At 46.7% G+C, this 15,992-nt stretch overlaps 1 protein-coding gene across 1 annotated transcript in view; it reads right to left on the bottom strand.

Annotated features, from left to right (window-relative positions):
- The window catches only part of LOC310775849 (sialoadhesin-like), a gene marked incomplete at both ends in the record, with an annotated part of 24,875 nt that extends 17,232 nt beyond the window's left edge, over positions 1 to 7,643 (bottom strand). Inside the window, one exon of the mRNA XM_083635976.1 lies at positions 7,562 to 7,643. Coding sequence (XP_083492102.1) covers positions 7,562 to 7,643 — 82 coding nt within the window. The remainder of the gene's footprint in view (positions 1 to 7,561) is intronic.
- Positions 7,644 to 15,992: the final 8,349 nt, after the last annotated feature.

Raw genomic sequence — 15,992 nt, forward strand, 5'->3', positions numbered from 1 at the left:
ATCAGACACGTTAGTGACTCATCATCATCACATACAGAAGAGCACAATCATTCCTCGATACAAGACGTCAGATGGAGGCTGAACAAACACATGATGAGTTTTGTAAATAAGAGACATATTGTAGACCAGCTGCCTAGAAGTTATCAGTCCTCATCAACAACACCCAGCACATAACTTACAACTGTCAATCATGCAGTTGACTTACTGTATTGGGAAACTTACCTACAGAAGCTATCACAGAGCAACATGAAGCTAACTAGCCTTTTGGCCGTAGTCCAGATTGCCCAGGGAATATTAGAAAGAATATCTAAATGTCTTCTTATACTTTTCCTTGGTGGCTGAGTGTTGTTTATAACTCCAAACAGTTGAGCAGAATCTCTCTTCATACACGTTTCTCTCTACCAGAGCCCCGCCCCCGTTTTCCCCCGTGTCAAGTTAACCGAAGCTAACCAGCATGAGCAACATCACTTCCTGTTCTAACCACATTTCAAAGTAAGATACATTTGGCATTTGTTTTTGTTGTGTATGTGGCCTAACTACACAACTAGACATTAATCAAAAGACTTGAGAAGGGCACTCAGTTTAACGATGTTTTAATGGTCGATACTCAGGGTGAACAGGCAGAGAGAGAGATCAATCCGCGCCTCATTGCGCATGCAACAGGATGTTACTATACATACAACATAAAGTAGTCCCTTATTATGTAGGCTAGACACTACACTCCTCCCTCCTTATTTTAACAGTGCATCAACCCCCCCCCCCTTTTTTTTTCTTTTACATAAGAACACCTCAGTTTTCCTTAGTGAGTCAACAAATTATCACATTAATGTATTACATTAACACACTAATGTATATTTACTACATATCTTGTATACTGTACATAACAGATGTATATTTGTTTTATGTTTTATATTTTGTGTAACCTAACAGCTGTATTCTATAGTCTGTATTCTGTACCCTGTTTTTATACTTGCCTTATAACATCTAGGGATAAACATTGCAAACTAGCTTAGGCTATAAATGTCAGGATATATAACAAAGACTGTTTCCTGTGAATGCTCTATGTTTATGTATCTGTCTCTATAGAAATACACTTTTCAATGGGTTCTATGTGTAGCATTCACAGGCTTTAGCTTACTGTCCTTATTCACTGTATAATAACAGGATAGAGAGAGGGAGAATTTCACTTGCTGTATTTGGTATTTACTTTATTCCGCACTGGACTGACAGGAACCGGAAGCACACAACAGCATACCCAACCCACCATCGCCCTCTGGTGGCACCCGGGGAAAATGACCAAGGACTACATCATCAAATACATCACACTATGGGTACCCACAAGTCTCTCTTTTACAGACATGCACACTTTATGCTAATCACACACACACACACACACACACACACACACACACACACACACACACACACACACACACACAAACAGTGAGATTTTTTTAAAACTTTACCTCACTGTATAAAATGACCTATTGTGACCTCTAGGATAATCATAGTCATGAAACTTTACAACCACAAACTAGACACATAGGACAGGCCTATACCGGCCTCTCTCTCTCTCTCTCATTCTATTTGTGTTTCTCTCTTTCTCTCACCCGCTCCTCTCTCGCTCTCTCTCTTGGTCTTTCTCTCTTTCTCTCACCTCCCCCCCTTGTGTGTTTTCCAATTGCGTTTGATAGCGAGCGCCATGTGAGCAATCCATGTCGGCTTTCACATGCATGCACGCTCTAACTCGCTCTACCAAGCTCCCTCTCTCTCTCTTTCTCTCTCTCTCTCTCTATCTCCTCTCTTTCCTCTCTATCCCCCTCTCTCAATGATACACAGAGGCTTCAGCAGCAGATACAAATCAAGTCATGTTTCTGTTTTTCATCTGTGGATTTTGATGTGTATTTTTAATTTCTGTTTCTGTTTCTGTAATATAATTACCAAACTATATAATGTATATAATCTAATATTTAAAGTTGTGGTGATGCTGATGATAATAATAGCTCAGGGAAATGTCCTTAGCTTTCTGACAATGTGGTCCTCTGAACAATATAGTTGAATAGTCCTGACCTATAGGGCATTCAGGGGATGTATAGTATGGCTTTCCTGCTATATTTACAATAAGCTGTTTCTGAGCAATTTCCAGAACAGAAGTGCTCACCACCCAATTACCAAAAATATAAGTTCCACCATAATGTTCTAAGTCCTTATACACTCTAAACTTTCAACATTTGAATAGACGCCTAACCAAAGCACAATGTTTATTACAGATTTATAGACAAACTTGTCACACAGTGCTGATAACCACACAGTGCTGATAACCTATTGTTTTACTATGTAAAAATAATTGCCCCCTCATACTTTAACTGCCCCCTCAGTCACTTGATTGTGGAGCTGTTTATAACTGAAGTAACAAATGGTCTGATCAAAGAGTTACCTGTGACAGTCAGAGTGACTCCAGGTGAAGCAGTATGGCTCCCAGCTGAATGGTTTGTTGTGAAGCTGAACTTGTACACAGCTGAGTCGCTCTCTCTCAGGTCTGTGATTCTCAGGCTGCAGTTCTTGTGCTCACCACCATACTCCACACGACCTGCATACTTTGAGTCTGTTGTCACATCCACAGGTTCACCACCCTCCTCTTTAAACCACAACGTCTTCTTAACTGTGACAGGAAGGTCATCTAGGTAGGCTGGGTATGTGTAGGAGCAGCGTATGTCCACTGTTGATCCTTTGATGGCACAGATCTCAGTAGGAGTGTAAGTCACTCCCCAGTCATCCTGAGGCTGTACCACTGTAACACAGAGCACATCACACACCACATCACATTCACAAACACATTACAGGACAGACTTTCATCTGCAGTGGAGCTGCAGTAGAGCTGTACCACAACATGCAATATATATATATATATATATATAGTCACAATTCATTAGTATGATGTTTGTCGGTTACCCCTGGTTACCACTGTCATGTGATGTATGACGTCGCGTAAGGCTGTCATTGGGAAAGTGGGAGTTGACTTGGGTAGTATATATGATGTGGCAATAAGCTGCGGCTATATATATATATATATATATATATATATATATATATATATATATATATATATTAGGGCTGTCAGCGTTAATCGCGATCCGATTAAGGGCCGACCATAACGCGATATATTTTTTTTTATCGCGTTAATCGCATGATTAGATGATGCACTTTGAAGAAGTTGGGATCCGTGTCTGAGAGAAATAGTTGCTGGTTCGATGTTTATCCGTTCACCTGCGTCGCGTCACTTTTTACAGACTGGCTTCGTTTGATGTGTCCGGGGTTGCCTTCGGAAATCAGCAAGCTGACATAGGCTACTGCTCTTATTAGGCTATCACAAGATAATTTCGCCAGTTTGCTTTAATGTGCGCGAATGATTAGATTATGCCCGCTGGAACATTAAGCAACGTGTGTAGGCTACACCTCGCTCGCCCATGATTGAAGGACCGCTGTCGCGGAAAATGACTGGACCCGTTTCCACTTGCGTCCCCTTAAGAGCATACCGCTCTTCTGACTGGCTCGAAACTGGTGAAATGTCGGGGACGACGGGGTCGCGCTTATACCGGCACGACGACTTCCCCACATGCAGGCAATAGACCACGTTCCGGTCATTTAGCGGTACAAAGCGCATGTGGGAAAACGGCTATATTGTGATTGCATCTCATCATGCAGTGATGGCAGAGAGCCCTCTCACTATGTGCTGTAGGCTCTTTACACTGTGCTGATTGGTTGCTTTCAGTCTGCAGATCCTGGCTGGGCAGAGGCTGGGGCTGCATTGATCAGCTGATCTGGGGCACCTGGATGCTCCCAATAGAGCCAAAGTGAATGTCACTTCCCGCATTTCTCTGGGCACCAGCATCCGAAAAAATATGAATGGTGGTGAACACAGCGATACACTACCTTTTTGATCCCGTTTGAATTGTGCCATGGGACGGGAGTACACACATCATGTTTGTCAATGTAAAAGATAACGCACACCCAGTCGCGTCTCTCCCACCAGTCCATTGTTGTTGATGGTGTGCCGTATAACATGCAACACAAGATGTAGTTGATTGACAGACCTAAACCTTACGTTTCAGTTTCAGGACAAACTGCGACTTTCTTGACATGCATAGTTATCTTTTAAATTGACAAAATTTAACACGTGTACCCCATGGCACAAACGGGATCAAAAAATCATCATCTCTCGTCGTTCACCACCATTCACATTCAGAGAAAGGCAGGAAGTGACGTTCACTTTGGCTCTCTATTTAGGGCGGCTGTAGCTCAGGAGGTAGAGCGGGTCATCCACTAATCACTTTGGATAAAAAGTGGTTCGATTCCCGGCTCCTCCAGTCTGCATGTCGAAGTGTCCTTGGGCAAGACACTGAACCCCAAATTGCTCCCGTTGGTGTGCCAGCACTCTGCGTGGTAGCCTGCCGCCATCGGTGTGTGAATGGGTGAATGTACCTACTGACTGTAAAGCGCTTTGGATAAAAGCGCTATATAAGTGCAGGCCATTTACCATTTACCATTCTATTTGAGCTGGCTGCTCTCTCTCTCTCTCTCTCTCTCCACCTGTTTGGTTTGAGCTTAGGCTCTCCTTATCTCACTTTCATACATCGCCAACATCTACACCACACTTTCCACTCATCCACACACTGCATTCACTACTGATGAATTACACAGCTACCTTTATTTTTGAGTAATTTATTTAGTTTATAATAAGTACTTTTGTTATTCCTTTAAAACGTGTAGTCTCCCCTCGTGTGTGCAGTCCATTGAGCCTGGGAGGTTACATGCATCTCTCTAAGTAGAACTGAAAATGCGTCTTGAAAGGATAGCACAGGATAGGACATGGACAGGACTGGACTGGACATGGACATGGACAGGACAGGACATGGACAGGACAGGACAGGACAGGACAAACATTTTGGACGGACAAAATTGAGATTTTTTTTTAAGCCTTGTTCGAATTATGCCTCCGCCTGGCGATAGCCGTGGCCGGAGGCATTACTGTATGTTTTCAGGTTGTCCGACATCCGTCCTTCCGAGGCTCATTGCTCGTTAATTCTCAGGAACACCTTGACGGAATTTCTTCAAATTTTACTCAAACGTCCACTTGGACTCAAGGATGAACTGACCTCACGAACACGATTTTCATGCTCGTTAACACGATATTCCAGGAACGCCCTGACAGATTTTTTTTTCTTCTAATTGAGCTCAAACTTGGACTCAAGGATGAACTGATTAGATTTTGGTGGTCAAAGGTCAAAGTTCATGGTCACTCATAGCAGTGGGCATTTGGTGGCAATGCCAGTCCAAATGCTTTTAATCTTTTTTTATTATTAATTTTCAATTATAGAGACATGTACAGTACACCACCATCACAGGGATGGTGGGAACGAGTGGGGGCTTGATGGAAACGTTATGGCGTGTGTGCATGACAACGCGAGGAACATCACCGCAGCAAATAACCCCAGCAGAGTGCCCTGGTACAGCAGAGTACCCTGGTCAAGCGTGTCATTTTGTGTAGGGTCGGTGGGGTCCGGACCCTACCAACATTTCAGGGTGTCCAATTGTCCCTACCAACTTTTAAGCAACCTTATTTGCATTATCTTTGGCGTGCAGTTATATAGGTCATTTAGATTGTCTTCCCATATTTTGCAAGGATAGAATTGACCCGACCATTATTGAGTGAAATTAGTTTGCAATATGTTCAAAGTTACATTTACCCCTGTTTTTCACAACGGAATGGGCCAGTCCACTTTTTTTCCCAAAACTCCTGTTTGATTGGCTCATTTGGCTGATGACCAAACAAACGCCCACCCACACACAGTTTTCCGGGTTATAGAAATCACGCGCAGCAGACAGACCCTCCTGTTAGCGACAAATCTGGAGACTTTTTCTGACATGGGATTAACATTACCAGCAAGCAGCAGTGACGCAGCAGTGCAGCAGTGCAAGCAGCAGCAACCAGGTAAGTCCCGCTAGCATCGATGCTAATTTAGCAAAGTACAGCGCGCAGCTGAAGCACATGGCTATAATATGGACGTTAACGTCCATATTAACACGTTCACTGCCATTGACGAGTTATCTCGGCTTACAGAATCCGACGGTTCACTGCCAAGGACGAGTTATCTCGGCTTAAATTTTTTTTTTTTTTTTTTGACGGTGGGACGTGGATCAACGCTCCCCACGTCTCCTATAAAAATATTGGAGTCAGCGAACGTGTACAACCCATTCCACGGACCCACTAAGTGGCGACAGTGCTCTCCACACTAGGAAACGCAAAGCCAAAACTGTAGGGTAACGCGCGAGGAAACCATTCTCTCTGTAAAATGGATTGGCGAAAACGCTTTCATCGCGCATTATCGCGCTGGGAGCTGGCGGTGGGGGATTCCAAAAATAGACTGGGTGGAAAACACTTTGAAACACGCAGCATAAAGCCTAGAATCGCACAAAGCTTCATCAAAGCTCTCAAACCCAAGAAACAAGTGAGCCCTATCCACACTCGCTGCCAGGGAGGGAGGCTGCTCAAACTCGCAGCAGCAGCAGCAGCAGCAGAACACTCGCTTGTGACAAACGCTGCGGAGGAGAACGCCCACGGAGGGAGGAGTTGGAAGCAGAGGGGGGTTTCCTGCTGTTATGGAGGAAATTACTGTTCAAAACTATTGTTTAGATGTCTGACGTCTTACTGATGCCAAAAATGAATGGTTAAAGTGACTGTTCTATCGAATTTCACAAAAAGCCGTTTATCTCAGAATAAATTTCCAGACGCTGAAACCATGCTGTATTCAACTGCTAATGCTTACATAACTACTAACTCTACAAACTAACTCTTTTAGACAGAGAAAGCACACATTCTATTAGTTCTTTTGAGATATTGTGTGTTCACAAAATCTTAGCAGAAAAGAATCCTCGGGTCTTGAAAGATGAGCCAGAATCCTCAAAAAAACCCTCTGGCAGAACCTACCTACAGTAAAAAAAAAAGGCTGGCAGTGAATGTGTTAACTTACCGACCTGGTTCTAAGAACATCAAGCCAGACGCCCTGTCCCGCCAGTTCTCTGCTGACATACGGGCTGAGCCCGAACCGGTGTTGCCTGCGGCGTTTTGTGGCCACGGTCACGTGGGAGATTGAATCGCGTGTCCGTCTAGCCCAACAGGGCCAGCCTGACCCAGAGGGCGTTCCGCCGGGACGTCTATTCGTTCCTGACTCCGCCCGTTCTGAGGTTCTTCTGTGGGGCCACTCGACGCGGCTTACTTGTCACCCTGGGGTTAGACGGACCCTTGCCTTCATCCGCAGGCGCTTCTGGTGGCCCGCCATGGAGGGGGATACTAGGGAGTTCGTCGCCGCTTGCCCGGTCTGTGCCCAGAACAAGACTTCGACCAGGCCTTCATCAGGCCTCCTTCGCCCCCTTCCTATACCTCGTCGCCCTTGGTCTCATATGGCCATGGACTTTATAACCGGACTCCCTCCATCCGATGGGAACACCGTCATCTTGACCGTCATTGACCGATTCTCTAAGTGGGCTCATTTTATCCCACTCCCTAAGCTCCCGTCCTCCAAGGAGACAGCGGACCTCTTGGTTTTACACGTGTACCGAGCACATGGCATTCCGTCTGACATTGTGTCCGATCGGGGGCCCCAGTTCATTTCTCAGGTTTGGAAGGCTTTCTGTTTGGCTCTTGGCACGACTGTCAGCCTCTCGTCGGGTTATCACCCAAGTTCAAGTTCAAGTTCAGCTTTATTGTCATTAAAGCAATACACAAGGTACAGCAGAAACGAAATGACGATTGCATCTAGCCCACAAATAGTGCAATTTCAAGAGAAGTACTGACAACCGACAATAAAGGTAGTAAATTAAAAATAAAGTGCTTTAGGGAAATTATTGCACATGCTAAAAGAGCTTTTTAAAAAACAGCATAAATAAATAAAAATAAAAATAGCCTACTCTAATTTAAAAACTAAAATTAAAAACAAACATTAAAAAGTACCAACGATGGTAGAAAAGGTCGTAATAAAGTCTCTGTTTACCAACTATGGTAGTGTGTAAGGGATCAAGGAGTCCAAGTCCGAGTGTGTGTGTGTGTGTGTTTAAGTGGGGGGGGGGGGGGGGGGGGGGGGGGGAGGGGTCACAGGGAGTTAAGGAGCCTGATGGCGTATGGGAAAAAGCTCTTGCAGAACCGGGCTGATCTGCTCCGGATGCTGCGGTATCTCTTGCCGGAGGGCAGGAGGGTGAACAGACTGTTGAGGGGGTGGGTGGGGTCTTTGGCGATGTTCAGGGCTTTGGATGTGCAGCGTTTGTGTGCTGTCTCCTGGATGGTTGGGAGAGAGGTCCCAATGATTCTCTCCGCTGATCTCACCACCCTCTGCAGAGATTTCAGGTCCATGGCGTTGCTGTTTCCATACCAGAGGGAAACGCAGTTGGTTAAGATGCTCTCGATGGTCCCTCTGTAGAAGGAGGTGAGGAGGGGGGGGGAGAAGTGGGCTCGCTTCATTCGACGCAGAAAGTGCAGGCGTTGGTTAGCCTGCTTTGCCAGTGATGAGGAGTTGAGTGACCAGGACAGGTCCTCCGTGATGTGCACTCCCAGGAATTTAATGTTTTTGACTGTCTCTACTGTGGAGCCGTTGATGATGAGTGGAAGGTGGTTGTGCTGGTTTTTTCTGAAGTCGATGATGATCTCTTTTGTTTTCTCGACATTCAGCAGCAGGCTGTTGGTGTTACACCAGTCCACCAGGTGTTTCACCTCCTCCCTGTAGTCCTGTTCCCTGTCATCTTTGATGAGACCCACCACTGTCGTGTCATCCGCGTACTTTATGATGTGATTTGAGCAGGATTTGGCACGGCAGTCGTGGGTTAGCAGGGTGAACAGAATGTCACTCAGGACACAGCCCTGGGGGGAGCCGGTGCTCAGTGAGATGGTGTTGGAGGAGTTGTCCCCGACTCGCACAGACTGGGGTCTGTTTGAGAGGAAGTCCAAAATCCAGTTACAGAGGGGAGTGTCCAGGCCGAGTGTGCTGAGTTTATTTACCAAGTGCTGGGGAATGATTGTGTTGAACGCTGAGCTGAAATCCACGAACAACAGGCGTGCATAGGTGTTTTTTGCCTCCAGGTGTTCAAGGCTTAGATGGGCTACACAAGCCACAGCGTCCTCAGCAGAGCGGTTGGGGCGGTAGGCAAACTGATATGGGTCTAGAGTGGGGGGGAGTTTTGAGGTGATGTGCTTTCTGACAAGCCTCTCGAAGCACTTCATCATGATGGGGGTGAGTGCCACGGGGCGATAGTCATTGAGACACGAGATTGTGGGCTTTTTTGGAACAGGGATGATGGAAGCGGTTTTGAAGCACACTGGGACAACGGCCTGGCTCAGAGAGGTGTTAAAAATGTCTGTGAGGACATGTGCTAGATGGTCAGCACATTCTCTGAGCACACAACCAGGTATGTTGTCCGGGCCTGCGGCTTTTCGGGAGTTGATTCTCCTCAGGGTCCTCCGGACGTCAGCCGTGTCTAGGCTGAGTGCCTGTTCGTTGTGAAGGGGGGTGGCTTTTCTTTCAGGGGTGTTGTTGAGTGAGTCAAAACGGCCGAAAAAAGCATTGAGTACATTGAGGAAGGTGATGTCGTTGTTGTTGCATGGGAGGGGGGTGGGCTTATAGTCTGTGATGGTTTGGATCCCTTGCCACATGCGCCTGGTGTCACGAGAGTCGTGGAAGTGACTCTGGACTTTCTCTCCATAGGCGCGCTTTGCCACACGGATGGTTTTATTCAGGTTGGCTCTTGCTGATCTGAGGGCCAGCGGGTCACCTGATTTGAAGGCTGCGTCTCGAGCCCTCAGCATGGCGCGCACGTCAGAGGTCAGCCAGGGTTTTTGGTTGGCGCGGATGGTAATGTTTTTAAAAATACATACATCATCTGTGCACTTGCTTATGTATCCGGACACAGACTCTGCATATTCCTCCAGGTTGGTGTGTTGACCGACGGTGGCGGCCTCCCTGAACATTTGCCAGTCGGTGCATTCAAAGCAGTCTTGAAGTGCAGACATAGCTCCCTCTGGCCAGACCCTGATTTGCTTCACAGATCGTTTCTTACGCAGACTAATGGCCAAGCCGAGAGGGTCAACCAGGAGTTGGAGACCATGCTGCGTTGCACCACAGCTGCTGACCCCTCCCACTGGAGTTCGCAGTTGCCGTGGGTTGAGTACGCCCACAACACGCACCCCAACGCCTCCTCCGGCATGTCTCCCTTTGAGTGCTGCTTCGGTTTTCAGCCCCCCTTGTTCCCCTCCCAGGAGGAGGAGGTTGCGGTGCCTTCCATGCAGGCACATTTGCGCCGTTGTCGTCGCACGTGGAAGAGGGCTCGCGCAGCGCTTTTACGTTCCTCTGCCAAGACGCAAGTCCAGGCAAACCGCCGCCGCACACCAGCCCCAGCCTATGTGCCGGGTCAGAGGGTGTGGCTCTCGTCTCGGAACGTTCCCTTGAGGGTCGAGTCCAGGAAGCTTGCACCCCGTTTTATCGGACCTTTTGCTATTGAGCGGGTTGTGAACCCTGCGGCTGTCCGCTTGGTTCTGCCTGCTTCTCTCCGTCGCATCAACCATACCTTCCACGTATCCCAGGTCAAGCCGGTGCACTCTAGTCCCTTGTGCCCTCCTGCGGCGGCTCCCCCGCCGCCTCGGTTAATCGACGACCACCCTGCCTACACGGTCCGGCGGCTGTTGGACAGACGACGCAGGGGTCGTGGGTTTCAATATCTGGTGGATTGGGAAGGCCCATACGGCCCGGAGGAGCGCAGTTGGGTTGCCCGCCGGTTCATCCTTGACGCTGCGCTCATTCGGGATTTCCTTGCGTCTGATCGGGCCCGTAGAGGGGGGGGGGTACTGTTAGATGATGTCATCATTCCTACTATGATGTCATCAATCACTGATGATGTCGCAGACGGTGATGATGTCATGATTCATAAATGTCTCAATCATGCCTTTCGGATGGCCTCGCTGGTGATGTCATAACACAGGTGATGTCATATTCGGGATCTATAAAGGTTCGTTTCTGCAGGTCCTCTGTAGTTGTCCATAAACGAATCTCGCGACAACACTCTGCAACCGTTCCCAACTTCGAACCTTGCAGACCCAGCTATCAAGTTCAACAGCGTTCCTACTCATCGAGACTTCAGTTTACCAAGTGTGTCTTGGCCATCAACTATCCGCGACTAGATCCACATTTCCCACACCAAGCCTGACAAAAGACAAATCTGGTAAAATCAACAGTCTGGACAACTACCGGCCTATAGCTTTGGCCAGCATCTTATCCAAGGTTTTGGAGAGGACGATACTGAATAGGCTGGAACAGTTAATCCTGACCGCTGACAATCAATTTGGTTTTAAACCTAAACATGGCACAGATATGTGTATTTTTGCTTTAAAAGAAATTTTAGATCTGTATAACAGACACAATTCTACAATGTTTATGTGTTTTATTGATGCCTCTAAGGCCTTTGATCGTGTAAACCACGAAAAATTATTTTATAAACTGCAAGACAGAGGGGTTCCCACATCTCTTGTGAGAATCCTGGTTTTTTGGTACTCACATTAGACAATGTACGTAAAATGGGGTGACTCCACATCTGCTCCATTTAACGTATGTAATGGAGTAAAACAGGGGAGCATTTTATCCCCCTTTCTCTACAATATTTACATGGATGAGCTTTCCTAGCCTGGGTAAACCCAGCCCCCAGTGACCTGCTCTCAGGCTTACCCTGCTCACGAGACTGGGAACTCTGAGAGCAGGTCACGTGGGGGCTGGGTTTACCCAGGCTAGAGCTTTCCATCCGGCTAAACAGCTGCAGAACAGGCTGCATGGTTGGTGACACCATTATAAATCATCTGATGTACGCAGATGATCTGATTATCCTGTCCATATAGTGCTGGCTTTCAAGAGTTACTAAGAATATGCTCTCAATATGGCTCTGATTTCGATATTAAATTTAATGGGAAAAAGAGTAATGTCATGATAGTCAGAAGCAAGGAAGATAATAAATTGTCATTCCCTGCCTTCTTTCTCTCTGGTACTGTCCTTAAATCATGTGGAGAGGTTAAATACTTAGGACACTATCTGACCGATGACCTGTCTGATGATAGGGACATTCAACGACAATACAGAATGATGTACGCTCAGGCTAATATGTTGATACGTAAATTTAGTATGTGCTCATCGTCTGTGAAGATTACTCTGTTTGAAACGTTTTGTACACCAATGTATACTGCCCACTTGTGGCGGCGCTACAAAAGTAGAAGTATGCAGAAACTCAAGGTAGCATATAATGATGGCATGAGGCTGCTGCTGAAAGTGCCAAGAAGGAGCAGTGCAAGCCAAATGTTTGTAAGTATTGGTGTTTCCACATGCCCTGCTGTACTCAGGAACTTCATGTACAGTTTTTTGTGCAGGATCTCTGAGTCACCAAATAGCATTATCTCAGCACTTGTAAACCCTACCATGAGTATGGTTAGGTTCACCTCAAGGCTTTGGAACCACTGGCGCTTTAGCCTATATGCAAATATTGGAACTATATAAATCTGTATCTGTCTGTATTTTATTATGTTTTGTATTCTGTATATTTTTTATTGTGATGTACTATGGACCGCCTCTGTGTCTGGAATAAAGTGTTGATTGATTGATTGATTGATTGATTGATTGATTGATAGTAATTACAGAAGTTGCGAGGGTCTTTGATCTTCTATCTCCAAATTCCCGATAGATAGCCTAAATAAATAAATAAATAACTTTCTCACTCTCTCTCTCCCGATCCCCCCCTCTTTCTTTCGCACGCCCGACGTGCGACATCCTCAAATGATGTTAGAGGTTATCAGTCTGTTATCAGTCTGAGTTTGAGGCATTTTCTCCTGCACTGAGCAGCCGCGCGTGGCCACACAACCCCGCAGCGCCGCTGCTCATCCAGCCGCGGAGCAGCAGCATCAGAGCTCCCAAGCAGAGAGAGAGAGACTCCGTCTCGGAGTTGAGCAGCCTCGGACTAACGTAGCCTAAACATTATTCTCGTCAGAAACCACTTTGATTTGCATACTTTAAATGTGTTTGCAGCCCAGGGACAACCAGAAAACACCTTATTGATCTATTTACGTCAGACGATGCCAGAAACACACAAAACCAAAACACAGCGGCGTTCGGTTCAGCAGCTTGCCTCTGCTTTTTCCGGGTAAGGGAGGTAGGCGGAGAGCATGGAGGTTCAGCTGTCACATAGGCGGTGTGATGAACAGCTCTAGCATCCAATGGTGATACGTGTTAAATAGTTTACCCAATAAAACATGTTTTCATTGGTCATTTAGACATCAAACCCTAACAGTAGATAGAGGAGAATGGATATATTCCATCGATGGTAAAAAGTAAAACTTAGTTATGTAGTTTTCATCGGACAGCGACAACATGTATGTTCGTGTATATGTATGCATATACGTGTGTGTGTGTGTGTGTGTGTGTTGCTCACTAAATGTTATTGCATCAGTGATGTCACAATGCCTCCGTGTGTGTGTGTGTGTGTGTGTGTGTGTGTGTGTGTGTGTGTGTGTGTGTGTGTGTGTTTGTGTGTGTGTGTGTGTGTGTGTGTGTGTGCCCTAGGGATGCACATTTTACACAAATTCCAAAATCGATCATTGGTAACGTTAACAATCAATCAATCAATTGATTAATTGTAATTAAAAATACAACATTTTCCAAACAATACCAAGTGGGTTTTTTCCTCAATGAAACCTTTATTTATATAGCAGCCAGCAACATATTGCATATTTTTCACAGTATTGCACATGTAAAAACGTAGAGGCATACTCTCATACCTTCTGTAATGTAACATTTGGCTCACTTAAAAAAAACTATATAATAGCCTATATAATATATTTAAAAAAGAATGTCTCGCCACTTCAAATATCAAATGCAGTATTTAACACATTGAGTGCCAGCCCTTTTTTCAATGCTGTAGGTAGCTTGTGCCAGGCCGTTTTTTGAGGATTCTGGCTCATTTTACAAGAGCCGAGGATTCTTTTCTGCTTGGAGTTTGTGAACACGAAGTTCACAAAAGTACTAATAGAATGTGTGCTTTCTCTGTCTAAAAGAGTTAGTTTGCAGAGTTAGTAGTTATGTAGATATTAGCCGTTGAGTACAGCATGGTTTCAGAGATTTTCAGAGAGTTTAGAGATAAATGGATTTTTAGAACCACCTCACGTGCCTGTGATTATGGGTGCCCTTGGGCAAGTCTGTATACTGTATTGTGTGTGTGTGTGTGTGTGTGTGTGTGTGTGTGTGTGTGTGTGTGTGTGTGTGTGTGTGTGTGTCCAAACTCCTCCCTCCGTCTGTGCTGCGGAGGGAGGAGGCTCCGCGGCCGCTCTCGGGCAGTCTGGACTGTAAAACTGGCTCGTTCGTTTCTTGAGGTGTCGGCTGAGAGCTTTGAAGAAGCTTTTGCGATTCTGGTCTTATTTATGCTCAAAGGTACTCGAGTGTGTGTGTGTGTGCGCGCGCGCGCGTGTGTGTGTGTGTGTGTGTGTGTGTGTGTGTGTGTGTGTGTGAAATCGAAAGCGTTTTCGCCCAGCTATTTCCTTGAAAATTAGAATGGCTTTCTCCCGCGGACGGACCCGCGGCTGTTTTTTGCTCGGATTCCTCTCTGTCTGGAGAGCACTGTCCCCACTTAGCTGGTCGGTAAAATAGATTATACACATTCTCTTCCTCCAATTCTGCTATAGGAGACGTAAAAGGGGTTGATCGATGTCCCACCGTCAAAAAAAAAAAATGTTTATGTAAGCCGAGATATCTCGTCCTTGGCACTTAACGGTTGGATCATGTAAGCCGAGATATCTCGTCCATGGCACTCAACGTGTTAAGGTGAAGTTGAACCTCCCGAAAAACAAGGTCCACCTGGCTTGCCGAGAATTCAATCTTTTAGCAGCCTGGATGTAGGCCAGGTTCTTGTGGTCCGTCCACACGACGAACGGGAGCTTGGAACCCTCCAGCCAATGGCGCCACTCCTCAAGAGCCGACTTAACTGCCAGCAGCTCACGGTCGCCGACGTTATAATTGGCTTCAGCAGGTGAAAGCTTACACGAGAAAAAGGCACAAGGATGGACTTTATGATCCCCAGGAGAGCGTTGAGAGAGGACAGCCCCAATTCCAGTCTCCGAGGCATCAACCTCAACGATGAACTGCAGTTCTGGGTCAGGTTGGGAGAGCACGGGAGCTGTAGAGAAACGGCGCTTGAACTCGCGAAAAGCAGTCTCGGCCTGGGGGGTCCACCGAAACGCAGTAGAGGTGGAGGTGAGGGCGGTAAGCGGGGCAGCCACACGGCCGTAGTTGCGGATAAACCGTCGATAGAAATTGGCAAACCCCAGGAACCGTTGAAGCTGTTTCAAGGTGGAGGGTTCAGGCCAATCCGCCACAGCCGCGACCTTGGCGGGATCCATGCGTAACTCACCTTCGGCAATCACATACCCGAGAAAGGACACAGTGGAAGCATGAAATTCACACTTCTCAGCTTTGACGAAGAGGCTGTTCTCCAACAGCCGTTGGAGCACTAGGCGGACATGCTGTTGATGGTCGTCGAAATCCTGTGAGAAGATGAGGATATCATCCAAGTAGACAAAAACGAAGAGGCCGATCATATCCCTCAGAATGTCATTTATGAGAGCCTGGAAGACGGCGGGGGCGTTAGTAAGCCCGAATGGCATAACCAGGTACTCAAAATGGCCAAGGGAAGTGTTGAAGGCCGTCTTCCACTCGTCCCCCTCCCTAATGCGGACAAGGTGGTAGGCATTCCTTAGATCGACCACCCTGCCTACACAATCCGGCGGCTGTTGGACAGGCGACGCAGGGGTCGTGGGTTTCAATATCTGGTGGATTGGGAGGGATACGGCCCGAGGAGCGCAGTTGGGTTCCCCGCCGGTTCATCCTTGACGCTGCGCTCATTCGGGATTTCCTTGCGTCTGATCG

The sequence above is a fragment of the Poromitra crassiceps genome (assembly GCF_964638095.1).
Source record: "Poromitra crassiceps genome assembly, chromosome: 4".
Classification (NCBI taxonomy): Eukaryota; Metazoa; Chordata; class Actinopteri; order Beryciformes; family Melamphaidae; genus Poromitra; species Poromitra crassiceps.